General features: G+C 44.0%; 1 protein-coding gene across 37 annotated transcripts in view; it reads left to right on the plus strand.

Annotated features, from left to right (window-relative positions):
- CAMTA1 (calmodulin binding transcription activator 1) overlaps positions 1 to 17722 on the plus strand; it is an 814199-nt gene extending 796477 nt beyond the window's left edge. For 13 of the 37 annotated variants that reach the window (XM_082685277.1, XM_082685280.1, XM_082685282.1 and 10 more), the window contains 3 exons: positions 1897 to 2090; positions 2815 to 2889; positions 14424 to 17722. In XM_082685277.1, coding sequence (XP_082541403.1) covers positions 1897 to 2090; positions 2815 to 2889; positions 14424 to 14487 — 333 coding nt within the window. In that variant the 3' untranslated portion in view covers positions 14488 to 17722. Of the gene's footprint in view, positions 1 to 426; positions 448 to 1896; positions 2091 to 2814; positions 2890 to 5529; positions 5561 to 9309; positions 9809 to 14423 lie in introns of those variants that run through there. The other 24 variants (XM_082685260.1, XM_082685293.1, XM_082685267.1 and 21 more) reach the window with 6 other exon arrangements.
- Positions 17723 to 18232: the final 510 nt, after the last annotated feature.

The following is an 18232-nucleotide window of genomic DNA, read 5'->3' on the forward strand; positions in this document are numbered from 1 at the left end:
TCGACTTCTAACCCATTGAGTTCATGATCCCAGAAAATGAAGGTTTATTGTGTAAACGCTGGCACCACGGTACCTAGCTCTGTCCTCCCATTAGCGCAAGCGAGACACGTGAGGCTCCCAGTCTGTGGCCACAACAGGTGTTTATTCCAAAGCACGGGTCTTGGTTTTGGTTTTGGTTTTTAAAATCCTGTCCCAAAGAAGTGTTGTCTCCAACGAGGAAAACAGAAGGCATGATTTTTTGAAATACTGACAAGTATAAGACAAGTATTTTGGAAGATGGAAGGCATTAATGTAGCCAGATTGCCTTTTGTTTTTTTGTTTTTTTGTTTTTTGTTTTTCCAGTTGGGAGTTTTATTGGTTCTGGTTTTTAATTTCCTTCTATTCAGCAATCTAACATTAATCTTGTATTTTCTGTTTCTCCCCAAGCTGACATGGATAGCCTTGAAGGTAATGACACCCAAGTCCCCTCACAAACCATTCCACCAGAGTCACAAACTTCACACCCATCACCAGCTATAAGAAGGGGCCATTAAGACGGCAGGGTCAGGAAGCAGGCATCCTCCCCTCGCCGGGCGCCTAACCACAGCGCATCTCTGGGGCCCACATGGTTGCTCTGTTGGAGTGGGTTTTGGCATTAGCAGTCATCAGACATTTTCTTGGGCATGTCAGTCTAAAAAATCTGTCCAAGCCACCAATTTCTTTGAGCCCAGCCAGCTGCTTAGGGCAGCTCCCTCCCTCCTGCTGGGCCTGGCCCGGTCATTTCTGAGCTTGCGGTATGCACGGCCATGGGGAAGAGAACCACAGGAGCCCTGTAGGGGACTGCGCTGTCTTCAGAGATTTGGGGGCAAGGGAAAATGGAAATGGAAAGCAGGTCAGACGAGACTAAAGAGGACTCTTGTGCGAGGGTCTTGTGTCTTGAACATTCTGGGGAGACCGCTCCCTCTCCTCACTGCAGCTGCCCCGGGCAGAGATGCACGTAGGCACAGGGTTTTTCTCAGGAGTAGTTCTCCCCGGGATGGTAAGTTGCCTTCTTGCAAGCCAGGTGCTTCCTTGTGACTTCTTGTCCCCAGAGTCCTATTCCATTTCAGTAGTAGTTTGGACATGGCATTTTTTTAAATGTGGAGGGCTCTGTGTTCGTTAGTGCCTAGAGACAGAAGTGGAAGAAAACTCCTTCTCCCGTGCGTCATCCCTCCCCCGAGCAGTGCTGCCGTAGGCCGGCCAGAGAGCTGCTGGCGCCAGGTCCCGAGCTGGCCCCCGGCCTGCGACACTTGGCCCGCTTTCATGGCTTCACCCCGTGTCAGTCTGATGAGCGCTCATCTTTCTGCAGGTTAAATGTCTCAAAGGTGTCAGCGTTTCATGATAAGCCTTGTATTTGGGACCTTGCAACTCGGAAACGTGTCCTACGGAACCGTAGTTAGGAAGCAGCTGCCGACTGCTCTGAGTGGGCAGTGAGTGTGTGTGGTGACGATTGGGGCACATAAGGAAGGTTATTTTAAAATGCTTCAAAATTGCAGAGTAAATATTAATCTTGAACATTTAAGTTGTACTTTCTAAATACGTTTTTACTATTCCTAAATGTCTATGCATAATGCTGTTAAAAAAAATTTTTTTTCAAGAAGGGAAAAATGTTTGGTATTTTTGGGAAAAGCATATTAAAAGCAGTACATGGTCTGAAGGCAACCCTTAAACTAACATTTTGCATTTGGGGAAGGTAGGTGACAGTGTTCCTGGTTTTCCTCTTTAATGACTGAGCCCAAAACAGAGACTATGATGATCAAGGGGGGAAAAATGAAAAAAGGAAAAAGATGTTTCCTCCCCCTCCCCCGGCGCGCTCAGAGGACGCGGACTGGTGCGGCTCCCGGTGTTACTGTTGCGCTCGTTCTTGTTCCCCTGCAGTATGCACTTTATAAAAAGATGACACAGGCTGCCATCCTAATCCAGAGTAAATTCCGAAGTTACTACGAACAAAAAAAATTCCAGCAGAGCCGGCGTGCTGCTGTGCTGATCCAGAAGTATTACCGGAGTTATAAGAAGTGTGGCAAGAGACGGCAGGCTCGCCGAACAGCCGTCATCGTGCAACAGAAACTCAGGTGGGTTGACCTCTCGCTTGGGGGAAGCTGTCTGGGCGAGAGAGCCTTGGCTCGGTGGGGAGAATGGCCCTGCCCCGACCTCGGGGGCGACTCGCCTTGGTGGGACTAAGTGCTGTGCCTGCCTGTGGTGATGCCCGTGCTGTCCGTCCCTCCGTGCTCAGCTCCTTCTGGTTCCTTCTCTCTAATCCGCAGCCCCCACCCTGGGTCATTTTGTTGTTCCCACCGACTTCAGCTGGGGTGGGAATCTGGCGGGACCCAAGTTCCTGCTCAGAGCAGGCGCTCCGCTAGGGAGTCCAAATTGTAGCGTCATTGCACACAAGCCCTCGGAAGGATAGTTAGAGGCTGGCTGGGCCATCTGAGAGAGCGTGACAGGGACTTGGAACGCAGTGAAACACGCTCATAGACATTCGGCAGAGTATCAGACTCGGGCGAGTCAGCTTCGACCCGGAGAAGGCCTAAGGCTGGAAAGCCTTCTTCCACCAAACAAGCTCAGGAAGGGTTGGGAAAGGACAGCTGGGGGCCCCCGTATGTCGCACGTGGGCCCTGTGCCCATCACGGCAGTGGGCGGGGGCCACCACCCCCTCCTTCCTTCTCCGCCCCTGCTGTGGGGTTTGCTCCCTCAACTGTTTGATTAGGGGCCTCTGTCGCTGCTCGCCTGTGTTCGGCGTGTGCGCGTCAAGCGTCACGGGACCTCCTCGTGACAGTCCTGTTCCGGCTTTTTCAGGAGCAGTTTGCTAACCAAAAAGCAGGACCAAGCTGCTCGAAAAATAATGAGGTTCCTCCGCCGCTGCCGCCACAGGTAACCCTACTCATCATCTAGACAGTTTGCTCATCGAGAGCCAGAGCCCAGCCCTAACCCTCCCGACCACGCATGACCGGCCACAGCGGGGCCCGACATTCCTCAGGGGGAAGGTCCGGGTCGCAGGAGGAGAGCAGACCTAACTAGGGCCCGAGCTGCTGCTTCAGGAACGGGGGGCCTGGCTCAGACCGCGTGGCAAATAGCGGAGACTCACGCCGGTGACTTTCTGTCTTAGTCCGGGGTGAGGACAGCTGAATGGGACCAGCTTCTAATTCCCGTTTCTCTTCAGCCTCTTGTTCGTATGCCACACGCAGCAGCTCCTCACTCCCAGCCCCGAGTCCTCCCGGGGAGCACGCGAGCACCACAGTGCTCCCGTCTGGAAGCCTTAGAACAGCGCGCCCCAGCCAGGCTCCTGCTGAGCGCGGGTGCCCTCTGCTGGACGCGCGGGAAGGGGCAGCCGTCTGCGCGGACGCGCGGGCGTTTGCAGTTAGGGCGAGACGGGCTTCGGGCCCGGGCCTTCCCTGGAGACGGGCAGCGTCCCACGGAGCCAGCTGAAAGGGTTTCTCTTGGTTTCCTCAAATTCGAGCTTCTTTTGTGAGCACTAGGCGCTTCCCTTAGATTTGCGGGGAGCTGGTGAGATCGTTTGGTTTTCCTGCGCAGGTTAGCACTCGGGTCTGGCATCCGTCCCCGCGGCCTTCCGAGCTGTGTTTCATGACCCTGTGCGGTGTCGTTGCTTCCCTGTGCGGTTCCCAGAGCCCAGCTCTGCGGCGAGCTCTTTGACGTCTCCTTTCCTCTTCCTGTTTCACTGTACCTAGAGCCCGAGCCCAAGGGTCCCATTCAACTCAGGTCCAACAGACGTTCCCTTTTACTTCAGTTTTTCTCGCTCGGAAACCGTCTGCTTGCTAACTTGGAAACTCTTTGGGCTTTGAGACTTAATAGGCGTTGGCTGGCCATTTGTACTTTGACTTCTGTTAGCAAAAGAACTCTTTTATATGATAAGAAAAGGGGCACAGGGCCACACATGAACAGTGATACAAACTTCAAAAAGAACATTCTTTAGGATGTATCTGATATTCTCTACCTAGAATGCAGTTTGGAAGAAGCTAATGTCACCCCCTAGACCTGCTCAGCCCACCTGCTCTCTACCACGCAGCGACAGGTCATTCCCTGTAATTAACCGGCCAGCGAGATTTCAGGACCGGCACTCAGCTAGGAGGTCTTGTTAGGAAATCCAGATGAAAATATGAGGCGCCGGTGACATAATCACATCAGTTCTAGCCTTCCCAAGGGCCCATCTCTCTTCGCTCCCACTCTGCCCCACCTCTGCCGGCAGGACAGTACTTGCAACCAAACAGGGAAGTTGATTCTCTCCGTTCGGTGGAAACTCTGGGACTTCCCTAGACCCTTCTCTGGAGGCTCTCACGTGTGCTCCCACTCCCTCCTCCCTTGTTCCTCTCCGATCTGCAAAATGAAAAACACAGGAAGGCTCTACCCAGCCCTGCTGAGACTGTGTGTAATGCTTTCCCGGCTGATTTTATCTTCAAGAAAATTAGCTGTACGTTGCTCTTTTTAGGCCACTCTGAACAAACCTGAATGTCCACAGGTCGCCTTTTCCTTGTTCTTTCTGCGGGTCTTCTCCCCAGGCTCTGCAAACACGTGTAGGTAGTGCAGCCTTGGTCGTTATGAGCAAACGGACATAAAGCCCCACACTCCTTTTCTTCTCTTTCTCATCCAAAGCTGTGCCTTGTGTTTACACTGGGTGAGGTGAGAGGGTCAGCTACTTAAACAAAACTTACATGCATAAAAGGCTGCCCCCTCCGCCCCCACAGTAGACTGCCCCCCCCCAGTCCACAGTAGACTGGGCCAAGGAGTCTTGGCCAAGAGACTGGGCCACTCTTGTTATCAAAGCTCTCTTTCTGTAAACCAGTGGAGAAGAAGCTCATGGTTACCTTTCTCAGGTTCATATTTGAACGAGTAGCAAGCTCTTGAGGGTGGCAAGAAGGTTTGTTATGAGGAGGACATTGGATTATGGACTCTGAATTCCTGTTCATTGTTTGGGATGAAATAAAGACCTCCGACTGGCTCTTTTCCTTACTTGCCCTGGAACAGTTCAGAGGTTAGGAGGAATGTGCAGGCAAATTTTATTGACCTCTGTATGCCCACTGTATCAGATCCGTAAGTCTCTTCCCATCCCTGGATCCGCAAGCTCAATAGAACCTAAAGTCTGAGCTCCTCTTTTCCCTGCGATGAACGTAGCCCTGGCTCCATTCTGGGGTACTGAATATTATTTTAAGAGAAACTGTCATGTGTCCTGGCCCTGAGAAGCATGAAAATAGAAAACCTCATATACACCTTCTCAGGAAAGGTAGGTAGATAATGGCTTCAGGAATCAATAAGAGGTGTCCCATTTCTTAAGGAATTTGCCAAGTTCTACGACCCCCACAGTTTTAGACTTCACGGTAAATTGGTGAATGTCCTACCTGCTCATTTCACATACCCTGTCACCACTCTCCTTTCTTTCCAAAAAAAGGAAGCACTTTATACTCTTTTTCTGTTGTTGTTGAAATAAAGCTATGTATAAGGTTTCTGTTGTGACCCTCACATGCTAATAGCTCTTTGGTATTGTTTTACTGTCTAAAGCCCCCTGGTGGACCATAGGCTGTACAAAAGGGTGAGTTTAGCTGCCTGCTAGCCAGTGTTTACCTTTATCTTCCATTTTCAATATTTTGCTTTTTGCTTGCTTGCATGGGGCTGCAGCCTAGGTATGCCAGTAAGTTTCACATCCATTTTGAATGAAATAAGATAAAATGAAAACTAACCCTAATTACTAACACTGCTACATTATACAACATGGCAATAGTCACATACAGCAGATGAACAAATGCATGAGTGAGAGGAAGGCAGGTCCTCCTGAAACCCCGCAGGGCATGCTTAGAAGTCGGTGTTGAAACAAGGCTGCACCAAAAGAAAACATCCAGCAGGTGGTTCTTTGTGATTCACATAATTGGCCACAATGAAATTCACTCAACTACTGCCACGTCAAAATTTCTAAAGCAAGAAAGCTCACGAGGTGATGCTGCTTTTTTTCCTTTCTTTATTTTATTATTATTATTTTTTTAATGAATCCATTTCTTATTTAGAGTTACTATTTCCCGGTTACCCTGTTCCTATAGTTTCATTTCTGAATCTCCCTTTCCCTGGTGCCCTGAGGTAAGTCAGCGCACGAAGATGCTTTTCCAGAAGCAATGCAGGATACTCCTTAGAACACAACGAGCAAACCTGACTTCCAGAATTTAACAGCAACGCTGAATAAAGACAACGCGGTGTGAAGTGTCTTAAGTCCGTATATCTGTGTTGCAGTGAAGATTGGATGTTCCAACAGAATTTGTATTTTAAAGAAATGATAACAGAGGGGTATTTAGTAGACCCTGTCGGTGTCCTTGGGATTTTAGAATAGGATGCTGATTTGTAAGTAGACCCAAGGAGCAGAAGTCTCTGTCAGACCAGACCAGAAGTCAGACGGTGCCTGAAGTTACAGTAAAGGATGCAGAGTCAGGAAATTGATTTAAAAGACAGGAATACCATTCACCAAAATCAAATCTGAATGTAGATGAATTTGACAACTTCTGTCTGACAGACTTAAGACAAGATCCACTTAAAAAATGAACACAGGCTTTACCTCTGCCCCGTCGCCCGGTTCAGCACCCTCCCTTCCCAGCCCTACAGTCACACTTGAGTCATGTGTACGATTCCTGAGAAGACACTGTAATTCAAGAAGTCTAAAACCTCTAATATTTCTGGAGCTAATATTTTTCATCCAAGTACACTTCTGTGGATGCTGACATTTTATTCATTATATCTTAAGTTAGAGGCCAACTACCTTTCCTGTAAGAGGCTTTAGTAAGATAGTAAGTATCTTGGGCCCCACGGTTGCTGTCACAGCTGTTCTGCTCTGCCTTCGGAGCATTTGAGCACCCACAGATAATACGTACATGAATGGTTATGGCTGGTGTGCCAATAAAACTTTATTTACACAGATATTCATTGGGCTGAATTTGGCCCATGGGCTGTAGCTTGCTGACTAATGAGAATAGGAGAATTGAGTTTTTAGAAGTTCTCCCGAAAACAAGACTCTATCTCTATAAAAGATTCCAAGTCTCACCTGTTTAAAATCATGGATAGTCACTGAAAGAAAATGTATTAAAAAATACATAAATAAAGCAGCTATGCTGGTCTGTAAGTGTAACTAGTCAGTCCTCTTGAGCACCAGGCTGCTGTTCACAGTTGTCCCATGCGGTAGAGACGTCTGTGTTTGAAACCTAAGAAGAGGGACGCAAATCGCCATTCCCTTCTCTTTCTGTTCCCTCTCACTGGCTCTGTTCATAGATAATATTTCTTTCCACTTAAAAAACAAACCAAAAAAAAAACCTCCCAAAGAGCAGATGCATGTCCTAGGACTCAATTTAACTAGAAGTTGTAGTGTCTTGCATGTGCAATTATTACAGTCGCTGCAAGGAGCCCAGTAAGAATCTAGTAAGAATGTTGCTTATGCACTTCTGTTAGCTTCTGTATGTCAACGGTCCTTTTGAAGAACGCATTTTCCAAAGGTGCTTCTCAACACCGCAGTCCCTACCTTAACTCCTTCAGCACCCCGTGCATTCTGTCGCGAGCTCCTAAAACTCCTCCCCGGGCAGGGAAAGCTAGGAGCTGAGCTAAGAGCTGAGAAGCTCAGGTTCACCCTGGAGTGGTCCTGTTTCTCTCCCTGTGGTTCTAATTACCAGCAAGTTTCCCTCTCTGTTCCGTCAGAGAAGTCACGGGGGCGCTCCCTCCAACAGTCCCTAGGTTGAAATGACTCTCGGGAGGCAGAGCATTTGCAGAGGAGAGTTCTTACTCCTGGAATTTATGTCAAAGAAGTTAATACACTTACTCATTTATGATGTGGACCACACTTAAGACGTTTAAGGTTGATACATCAAAAGATAATACTTGAAAACTGAAGGAATTAAATTTTGTGGCGCAGTGTTTGCCAGACACTATTGAATTCTGCCTCCTGGAGGGATGAAGCAGAGGCTGTCTAGAAAGGCAGGTGATGTCGGTCTTCAGAATGAAGGCACAATAGGCTAATTCCAGGAGCATAGCAATGAGAAAATACCACTGTGTCTTCCAGTTTTTAGTATTCACTAATACTAAGGGGGGAGGCTAAGAAAAAGCCCCAGATCCCGTTCACCGCATAAGCTCATTTTCGCCCAGCCCTTCATCTAGGCTTAGCCCCTAGTTTACTGACTTAAAACAGTTTCCAAATTCTCACTAGCTCTTATAGGGATTTGTTTTGTCTTGGACACAATAGCCATCCACTTAAGAGAAAACTTTTGTTAGGCACAGATATATATTTAAATGAATGGTCTTAATTATTATTTCAGTTAATTTAGGAATTCTGCTTTCAAAAAAAAAAAAAAGTGACTGGAGGTTTTCTGAGATTGAGGAAGTCTTTGGGGCACACATTGCTGAAAATACTCCTTTCCAGCAGGGTTTCGAATATATCGAACAGGATGTTATTTAGTGTCCTAGCAGAAAACCCAAAGCACCTCATATGTCAAGAAATAACCTGACAGATGCATTCTCCAGGTACTGAGACTAAACAGGGAAGTCCCTCTTTTTCTAGCTAGAAAATGTCTTTTCACTTCTCTCTAAGATAGTTTTTTGTGAGTAACAGGAAGTGTTCTCACAGATCAGAGGAAACAACTCTCCGAGAAGCTATTCCTAGATAAATTCCTTTTTTTTCTCTGGGATGATACTTCTGTGAGGGCTTTACCACCTAGAATAGCCACCGCAAACACCGTCATACACTGTGGGAACTCTGGTTTTCCAATAACCTGTCTTAGTGAGTTGCTGGCCTAGTACCCGCTTTCAGTAAAGGTGGGCAGAGCTACACAACTTAAAGAATCTTAATTGGAGGAAGAAGAGGTAACACTCTCTGGCCACAAAAATTTTAAGCAAGGGATTTTCTCTGTATTTGACAACTGGGTTTCCAAACTCTTGACTTTGCCAGATGGTGCCAGTTATCTGGGTAAGTAGTGATTTCGGTGCTAACTCTTGAGAACCGTCCTATGAAATCTCTTCAGTGGGTCATCATCAAGATCTGCAGGTTACACTTGACACTTTCTGCTTTGTGGTATATACTTTAATCCAAGGGACGATTCTCTGACGATGCCTGGAAGGCTCCTGGTTATTGGAGAGAAGTAGACAGTGCTCTAGGTCAAGCACGGTGACATCACACATCCTTAGTTAAATAAGTCATGAGACGTAGATCCCAAGCGGCCCAATATATCTGGTGAGGAGTAGGCAATGAATGTGTGGGATGTGTCATCATGGATGTAATTCAAATATCCAAAGTAATTTTGTCTTACTTGCCTCTTTTAGGAAATGAATATTTTTGGAACACAGTGGTGTGTGTTAAATTGCAGACAACATGCTCTGTGTCATTCTTATTGGGCCTCTCTGTCTTTTTTGTTTTGCAATCCAAATGAGATTTCTGGAAAATGGCAAGATCTCTCTTTTCCTAAATTCCCCACGAGCTATTGCAGCTCTCAGAGCAACAGGTAACTCATCAGAAAGCCGCATCTGGCTGCCCTGTATATCTTTGACGTCCAGCATTGCAAGAATATACCTGCTGAAATCCACTGACTCATGAAACATTTCTCTGGCTGAGCGTTCCTGAGTAGATGGAATGAAGCCGCTTTGCCTTATGCTTTACCCACGGAGCCATTGTTTGCTACAAGTTCCGGAAGCAGACCCACTTCATGTGTTCATGAATTCTCATTGGACGTCTGACGGGAATAAACCCTGTGGGCTTTGCTGGCTTTCAGTGCTGTTGCTTCCTACATCACTTCGGTACATTAGAATGCAACATTTGTTTTTTTGGTTGTTGTTGTTTTTTCTTTGGTTTTTTTTTGGGGGGGGTGGTTTTTTGGGGGGTTGGCGTTTCGTTTTGTTTTGTTTTTCTTGTTGTTAAGACTGCAGCCATATCCCAAGGTGGCGATTCTTTTCAGCCTAGAACACTCGGGCAAATCCTGGGGTTGTCTCCCATCCCTGTTGAATGGTCACAGGTCAAAGTCTTGCTGCCCTAATTACCTCAACTCCAAGCCAGTCCTAGGAGTACCATTTTCCACGGTGCTGACCGGAGGCTGAGAAATGATCTCCTCGCAGCTCTCCATACGGTAGCGAGAGCCATCGAGCTGCAGAAGTTGTAGTCTCTGTCCCAGTTAACTGTCTGTCCCATCCCACGGAAGGCTGCTTTGCCCGTCTTCTGTGGGGTGAAGTTCAGAAGCAAGTGCAATTATAGTGGGGTTTGTTTTTAGATGACCAGGACATCCTTAGGTTAGGTTCTCTCTTGGCTCTGAATGAATCTCACAGGTATAACTCCTTTAGAGAGCCAAAACCTCAGTAAGCATTAGCTGCCTGTAGATAGCACACACCACGGGACGGAAGTCTATCAAATATCTGTATTCTAAGTTCTAGGAATACGGTGACTGGATCTTCAAGTACAATTCCAGCTTTAAAAATTCTGGTCTCTATTTGCCAGTAAGTGTGCTGAAAACAGTAGGCTCTTAATACAGGTAGTATCAACAGCAGTTGAGTCCGTTGATGTTGGTTTGGGACCATAAAATAATTTTTTTTTCTCCACTGAATTTTTCAGTTGGGTGTTTTGTGTCATGTGATTGCAACATTTGTGAGATGTCATCGTAGTAAAAGATGGATAGAAGAACATAAACTCTTTTTTTTTTTTTTTCGGAGAATGACAAGCAGGAATAATTATTACAGAAGTACACTCCTTGTAGCACATTTTGGAAATATAAATAACAAGGAGAAAACGCACAGGTAACTTTTAACACCTAAACTTTTATGACCCTTCGTGGTAAACGTATGTGTAGTCAACATGGGCCTTTTAGTGGCAATTCATGTCCTGGCAGAGATAAGGCAGCCACAAATTTCTGTAACTATTTGAAACATCGGTTTTTTAAGATTTGTGAAGAAAAATTCGAGTATCAAATGTTCTAAGTTACCTCGGTGATAGAGTTAATTGTTCTGTTTCTTTAGCAGTAATATACCAGTCAAACATTACTTTCTGTCCAATTGACATTTGACATTAAACAAAATAAAATAAAAAATTAGGCACCTGTACTCTGTCCTAATAATCTGCCCTCCAGTAACTTAGAACTCCATTTGTGACTTCAGTAGGACAGATTATGAGGGTCTCTCAGTTTCATCTAAACCTCGAGAGAGAAATTGACATGCGCCTAGTCTGCCAATTAGAAATTGGAGGAGGATCACATGCTTCCCTTCTCTTGATTCTTATTCCCACTATTTTGAGACCTCTGGTCCATCTTTATAAAATTGTTAAGTGCATTTTAAGTGTAGGAATTTTTGTTCTCCCAAACACTGTAGTAAAATCAGTAAAATCAGCATAAGGTCTCATAAAGGACAGCATCTCAGAGTTGAGGAAACGTAGTTGTTAGGAATAAAGGTATTAATTGTTATCAGTTTTCAATAACGTACTCCTCTCATGCCACAGAGATTGTCCAAATGCCTTTGGGAAAACCAATACCGTAACTAGGCTTTTTGTTTTTTGTTTTTTCCCATTGTTTTGTTCTCCTGACCGTATATTGGAGGCAGCGGGGTAGAGAGGTGAAGTCAGACAGGCCTGGGCTCAAGTCCCCCCTCTACCACTTGCTAACTGTATTACCTGGGGCACGTTGCTTCATTGCTATAAATCTCAGGTTCTGCACTTATGAATTGGAGAGAATGGGAATGTGTCGGGAGGACTAAACGAGGTAATGAATACTTAGCCCGTACAGCCATTGGAACGGAAGCCTTCTCTTTCTCTTCCTCTTCCACGATCTCCTTGAACATCTGATTTAAAAAAAAAAAAAGCCTATGCCACTGAAGCCATTTGGGTATCATTTATCATGCTGACGTACTGTAAAAACTTCATCATGAAACTGAGAACCAAGTTCCCCACCATAGCTTGGGGGTGATGAAATCCTAGAAACCAGGGCGTCTCCTTTTTCCAGTGTAGACGATCATTGCCACCTCTGTGTGTGGGCATGCATCTGGCCTTGACCTAGAGCCATGCGAGGCTATCTGTTGCTAGTTCATAGCAGAAGATTTACCTAGTGACTTCAAAACCTCATGAAAACTTAGTTAACTTTTTAATTAGTTTCAAAAGAAATTGCAAAAACAAAACCAAAAACCTGCAAAAACTAATGTGGCCATTTTAACTAAAAGAAAAGCTTTTGTTCAAGGTTTACCCACTGTGATCAGCAGATGATAGCTTCTTTGGTATGAGACTGTATGAAACATCTCTGGCTTACAGTTCACTCTTTCTTCTTTCATCTCGATGAACTTCGTATTTTTAAAGCATTCCTCTTCACTCTCGAAAAACTGTGGACGGATATCTGTGTTTATGCTGTCAGGTTTTGAGTTCAGGGTTCTTCAGGTTCTAGAAGTCTCATCAGTGATGGAGTCACTGTTGCATATCTGTGAATGAGTTCTGTACTGGTGCAGAAATAAAATGTTGTCTTTGAAGTGGCATGCACATTTTGCGGGATTCGCAACAAGCTCTGCACAAGTACAGATATTTGCATGCCCAGAAGTAGAGGTGGCATCGGTGCATGCCTTGCATTTTTCCAGCCAGAGGGCTGTTAGTATAGATTTTGCATGTTTAAAAATTGAACACACAATATAGCATGTTTCAATTTTTAAAAAGCCATTTATCAAGTCTGCATGTCCAAAATTAGGGACCAATAATGATGCACAATTCTGCGTTGTAATATGATCCAAATTACCCTGAAACTTAATAATCCATGGTATATTTAATTACAAGATTTGAAACTAAATAATACCTGGGTCCAGTTGTGAACAGAGCAATGTCAACGTGTTCTAAACGTACCTGTTGAGGAGGAGGGATTTAACAATTTTGAAGATACACTTTTGATCAGGCTGGACCTGGTGTATTTAGTCAATAAATCAGGCAAATAAGTTTTCAAACATGATAATTTTTTTCAGTATTCATGATGATAAAATAATAAAGCTTTTTTTTTCTGAAAGAGAGCAACTTCTCTCTGAAGAGATTGTATCAACTTTGCAGAATACTCAGAAATGATTCTGCTTGGAGGTGGTAAATATATTGTTTTCTTCAATTGCGATAATAGCGTATGTGTCAGGCCATTGAATCCCAGATATTAACAACAACTTCCTACGCTTTTCAAAATGTTTTCTTCTCCCTGAGTGTCAACAAGAATCTATTTAGAAAGTAAACTGGCATTTGTTTTAAGATAGAATTTGAATTGACCGGTATCACTTAAAAGATAACAGCAGAAACCTTAGCCTTGGAGAATCAGAAAACTGTGTTTGGGGATTACTGACCTCTCTATAGGCCCCCAGGAGAAAAACAGAAGAGCCCTTTTCTTGTCGCGCAGTTGAGGTATAGGGTATCCCTGTCCTGAGAAACAGCAGCTTCTGTTTGCCTGAACCCCTCCTCCCACACCCGTTTTAGGAAACAAATGTTATCACAGGGGCCGCAGAGCTCACGCTGCCTGCCGAGTACCACAGGTGCTGCCTTCGGGACTCAGACCCTGAAGTCACACTTGCATTTGATCATTTTGCTGTTAAGGCAAGATCTCAATTATTTGTCACTAAAAGGAAATAATCTAGCTCACAACCCCTTCCCGGGCACTCCACCGACCCCTTCCCGGGCACTCCAGGTGGCCATATTCAAAACCCAAGACAAAGTTTTATATTGAAAACTATAGACCAGAGGCGATGGGTAACACATAATTTGTTGATGTGAACTTCCCATGACTCTGTGGACAACAATTTCATTAAAATTTGTTCACTACAGCATGTTTGATAAATAGAACACAGTGGTACGCCCCCTGTTGCTGTCCATCTGGGAGCACGGGGGAAAGTGACCGGAACATCTTAGAAAGTTACAGTGTGGAATGGGAGGAAGGTAAGGAAACCGAGACTCCGGAACACCGCACAGTGCTCGAGCGCAGTGGTAGGGCCGTGCAGGTCCGACGGGCTGCAAGATACCTCCCGTCTTGAGTCTGTGAGCAAAGCAGTTCAGTCCCCGGGAGTGTCAGCAGCAAGTGTGTGTGCAGTTTCCCTAACGTGCCTCCCGCGGAACTGCTGGGCATTCACGGTGGTCCCAACAGGCTACAAAGGAAAGCTAGGCGGACAGTTAACTTTTCCTAAGATGAGCACAGTACCGTCACACGTGACTTAAGGCAGTCGACTTCCGTTTTGCTTTGTGTTCAGAGCACTCGCTACGGAGCAGAGTTTCAGGAAGGGACGTGTCTTTCTCTTGAGTATTTCCCCCAGCAACTTAGCAGGAGTTTCTTTTGCCATCAGTCTTCCAAAGGGTTTTTGTCTTGGTTTTTCACTTCGGAGGGAATGGTCCCGCCCTTCCCCTCATCCAGCCACGGTTTCACTATATAGCTATCACCTGGTGTTCTGTTCTGTTTCTCTTCCAGAGTGAAAGAGTTGAGAAAGGCCAAGGAACTTGAAGACATACAGCAGCATCCCTTAGCAATGTGACATTGCTTTTCAGACTGTTTTCATTTCTGTTTTTAGCAGAGACATGCAACGACACACACGCACGCACACACACGCACACACACACACAATCCCTCTGCAGTTTTGGGGAGATCAGCTGCAGGATTTTAACAGGAATGTGTTGGTCATTGCATTTGCACTTTCATGGACAACTTTTAATTTGATCAGCAAGACATCTTGGAACTCAATCTTCTGTTGGATCATGGGAAAACAAGACACCACGAGGAATTGAGAGAGGCTTCCTCTTCTTAGGAAGAAGCCGGTTTCCTTCTCATATAGGGCTGTATTCAAACATCGTGTGGAACTGTACAAATATTTATACCAAAAATATAGACAAGCAAAGGTGGGGATGCACTAGCAACAAAAGAGAGTGCTGCTCCTGCACCTGTCAGTTACTTCCAAGAAGCTGAATCTTTGGGATTGATTCTCAGTGGAGGGCTTAGATCATACAAATCTTTATTGGGTCCGTGTGTTCTCATTTCCTTCACTGATCTTATTTTATTTTAATTTGTGTTTGTTTTAATCTCTACAGCACACTTAATGCAACTTTTAAAATCTGCAGGTTTTTAATGTCTTGTGGAAATTTGCAGAGGGGCGGGTGTGTGGTAAACGGGTAATGCATGGGAACTAATGAGAAACAGCTTACAGAGTTTAAATTTATTTTCTTGTCCCCACCACCTCCCAAGAACCTGCGAGTATAATGATCATCTTGTCCCTTTTGTCATGCTCAGCACTTTAATTTTTGGGCCTTACTTTCATGTGCAATGAGATTTACGTAGAGAATTGGTACAGCATGGAGCTTTTTTTAGTAACCTTGGAAACTGTAGTCATTCTAAGGAATCACAAACCTTGCCTGGACATTTGCCACCTAAAAGATCAGTGTGGTGCTGCGTTCTGGCCAGTAAATTCCATATTTTTGGCTATAATCTCATCCAAACTGAGCAGTTTCTGTGTATATATAAAAGGTAGAATCGGAAAGTGAGAAAATATTTGAAAGGGATTATATTAATTGCTAAATATTTTATTCACAAAGGTCAATAACATGGCAAGATAAAATTATTTGTATAGTTTTGTCTGAACGAGCGAGAAAAAATGTGGATGTATTGTTTGTATATATTGTATATATTAAAACAAAGAGATATGTGCATGAAATCAAGAAAAAAGAAATGAACAAAAGCAAAGCATTAGTGGCTATGGTCTGTAAAATGAAACAAAAAAAAACTTTATTTCACTATAAGAGTACTTTATTTTAAATGTTCTTTAGAAGAACATTTTGCTAAAGCATGACTAAGCTGCAAAAAACAAAAAACAAAAAAAAAAGAGCTACTGTATTTAGACTTAGGATAAAAGGCAGAGTAACATTACTTAAAAAAAAAAAGGATATGTTTACATTTAATTTTGGCTACCAGGAGTTTATTTTATTTAATTTAAAATTTTTTTGCCAACGGTGCCAAGTAATGTGAATGCTAATATTGCTTAAGAAAATTAAGTTACTTTTGCTAAACAGATAATCATAAGATGAATCCGTATATAGCTTAACACCATCCACTCACTCCAACAAAGAACACTTAGAACGATCAAAACCTGACAAAAGAAATGGTATGACAAGTAGGAAAACGTCTCACGTTTTTCATATCTCCTGCTGGAAATCAGAAAATGGAACAAAAATTGCACAAAAAATAACTAAAAATTTAAAAGATGCAAACTGGTCTTGTAGGGTTGTCATGGTCTGTTACTCTTTCCATATAACGAGGAGCCAAAGAAATCTGATGCTTTTAAAAATTAAACTACTAACGTTAAATTGAGAGAATAAAGTTCGAATTTGCTGATGCCAGTTTAAAATTCCCAGGTAAAGTTTCAGGATCAGTTGGTGTGAAGCTGAAGTGATAGTTTTTGTTTTGTTTTCTTTTTCTTGGTTCTGGCTGCCAACTGTAAGTTAAAAACTCAAGGCTCGTTGTGAAGCCTAAAAATATTCACAAATAAGCTTTTAAACTGGTGTCTTTCGAAGGAAGGTAGATACAAAAAGATTGTGGTAAAAACTGGGGTCAGTGCTCTTGGTGCCTTTTCTATAATTGTACTTGTTTTTTAATTACTTCCTTTCACTGCCAACCTCGGATTACTGTACAGTATATGTCTTACCGCTTGTGATCAGCTTTGACAACAGTGACAGCCCCACAACCAGTAGCCACCTGTACATTTGTAAACTGACCTGGCTCGATTTTGTTTTTAAATGTGTGGGTTATGTTGCAGCTGTTGCACTCCCCCCGCCCCAAATACCTATTATTTTAAACGATTTGACCTGTAGGAGGACACTGAGTAATTTACAAAACACACAATTGTATCCATAAATGGGAATAGGAAGGTGAAAGCCAGCTCTTTCAGAATATCCCATATTAGAACTGAAATTAGATACGTTTATTCCATTTATTATGGTACAAATAACTGATCTTTTGACAAGAGTAACGACCTCAGTGGATTTGCTTTAACCCTCACGTTTGTTTATTTATTCTTTTTTTTTTTAATGTCTCCCATGCTACATTATTAGCCAAGTAAGTTAGAAACTTCTGGAAGATAAAGACTTAACATAGAATTAGGAGGGTTCTTACGGAGGGGATAGGAAGTAGGTTCAAAACCTACCGGTGTAGCCCACCAGTACAACTGTGAATCGTAGGTGAGGTACGAATGCACTTCCACTGAAACGAAGCATTTCTGACCGCTTTTCCTTGGTTGTGAATCTTAATTTTGAATATAAGATGATAGGTAAGCGCAGCTTTCTTGGATAATCTGAATTCCCAAGTGCCAGGAGTAGGACTTCATTATAAAATTAATAGCTAATCTTATTCTGTCTCCTGAAGATTTAATTGCTATTCTTGTTACCCATTTGAAATCAGCTGTACTGTGTGAACGAAAATAAAGACAATAAACCGAACCCCTCTCTGGCTGCACGGTCGCTTATGGCAGTTCCACACAGTAGTTGGCGCCCAATGGGGGGTCCCTGAGACTTGCATGTAAAACTAGTCTAGATGTCTTCTTTTTTGTAAGTTTTATTTTTGTAATTGTGCATGTGAAGCATCATTGAATCAATGGATCTGTTGAAGAACTCAGCTGCTGGAAACCATGCAAAATGTTTTGAATTGCCCTTAAAATATGGAAAATGTTTTCTGAATGCTTTATATTCTTTCTGCTGTAAATTAAAAATGAAGAAAATTTCCCCATACTATGTGTGTGCTTTGCTTTAACTTTACCTGATACTGAAATCCGGGTGACCAGCCTGTTTCAAACCCAGACGAGATCACTTTCACGGATTTCCTTAGATCTAGAGACAGTGTTTTGTCATCCGCTATTACAGAGCTTCAGATGTGTCCGTAAGAGAAAAATGTCTTAGTAAGCCACTGCCCCTAGAACACTTGCTTTTCCCAACCGTCTTCTCGGGCACCGCTCAACATAGAGACGCCAATCTCTGCTGCTTTTGAAAAGGCATTTTCCAGCTGACTGCTAATACGCATCTTCTCTTCTGAGAATTCTGTCATCATCTCCTTTCCTTTCCTTTCACTGCAGAGTGTCATCCCGTGTCCCTGGTAGTGCCTCTTCCACGGAGTCCGGTGCGGATGCCCCCGCCAGACCCAGTCGGCAGGGTAACCTCCCAACTCCGCCAGGCCCCGCTGGTTTCTCCAGCCCACTGCATTTAAGTGACATGCTCTTTTCGTGCTTATCCTCACTCTTTATT

The sequence above is a fragment of the Mustela nivalis genome (assembly GCF_964662115.1).
Source record: "Mustela nivalis genome assembly, chromosome: 10".
Taxonomy (NCBI): domain Eukaryota; kingdom Metazoa; phylum Chordata; class Mammalia; order Carnivora; family Mustelidae; genus Mustela; species Mustela nivalis.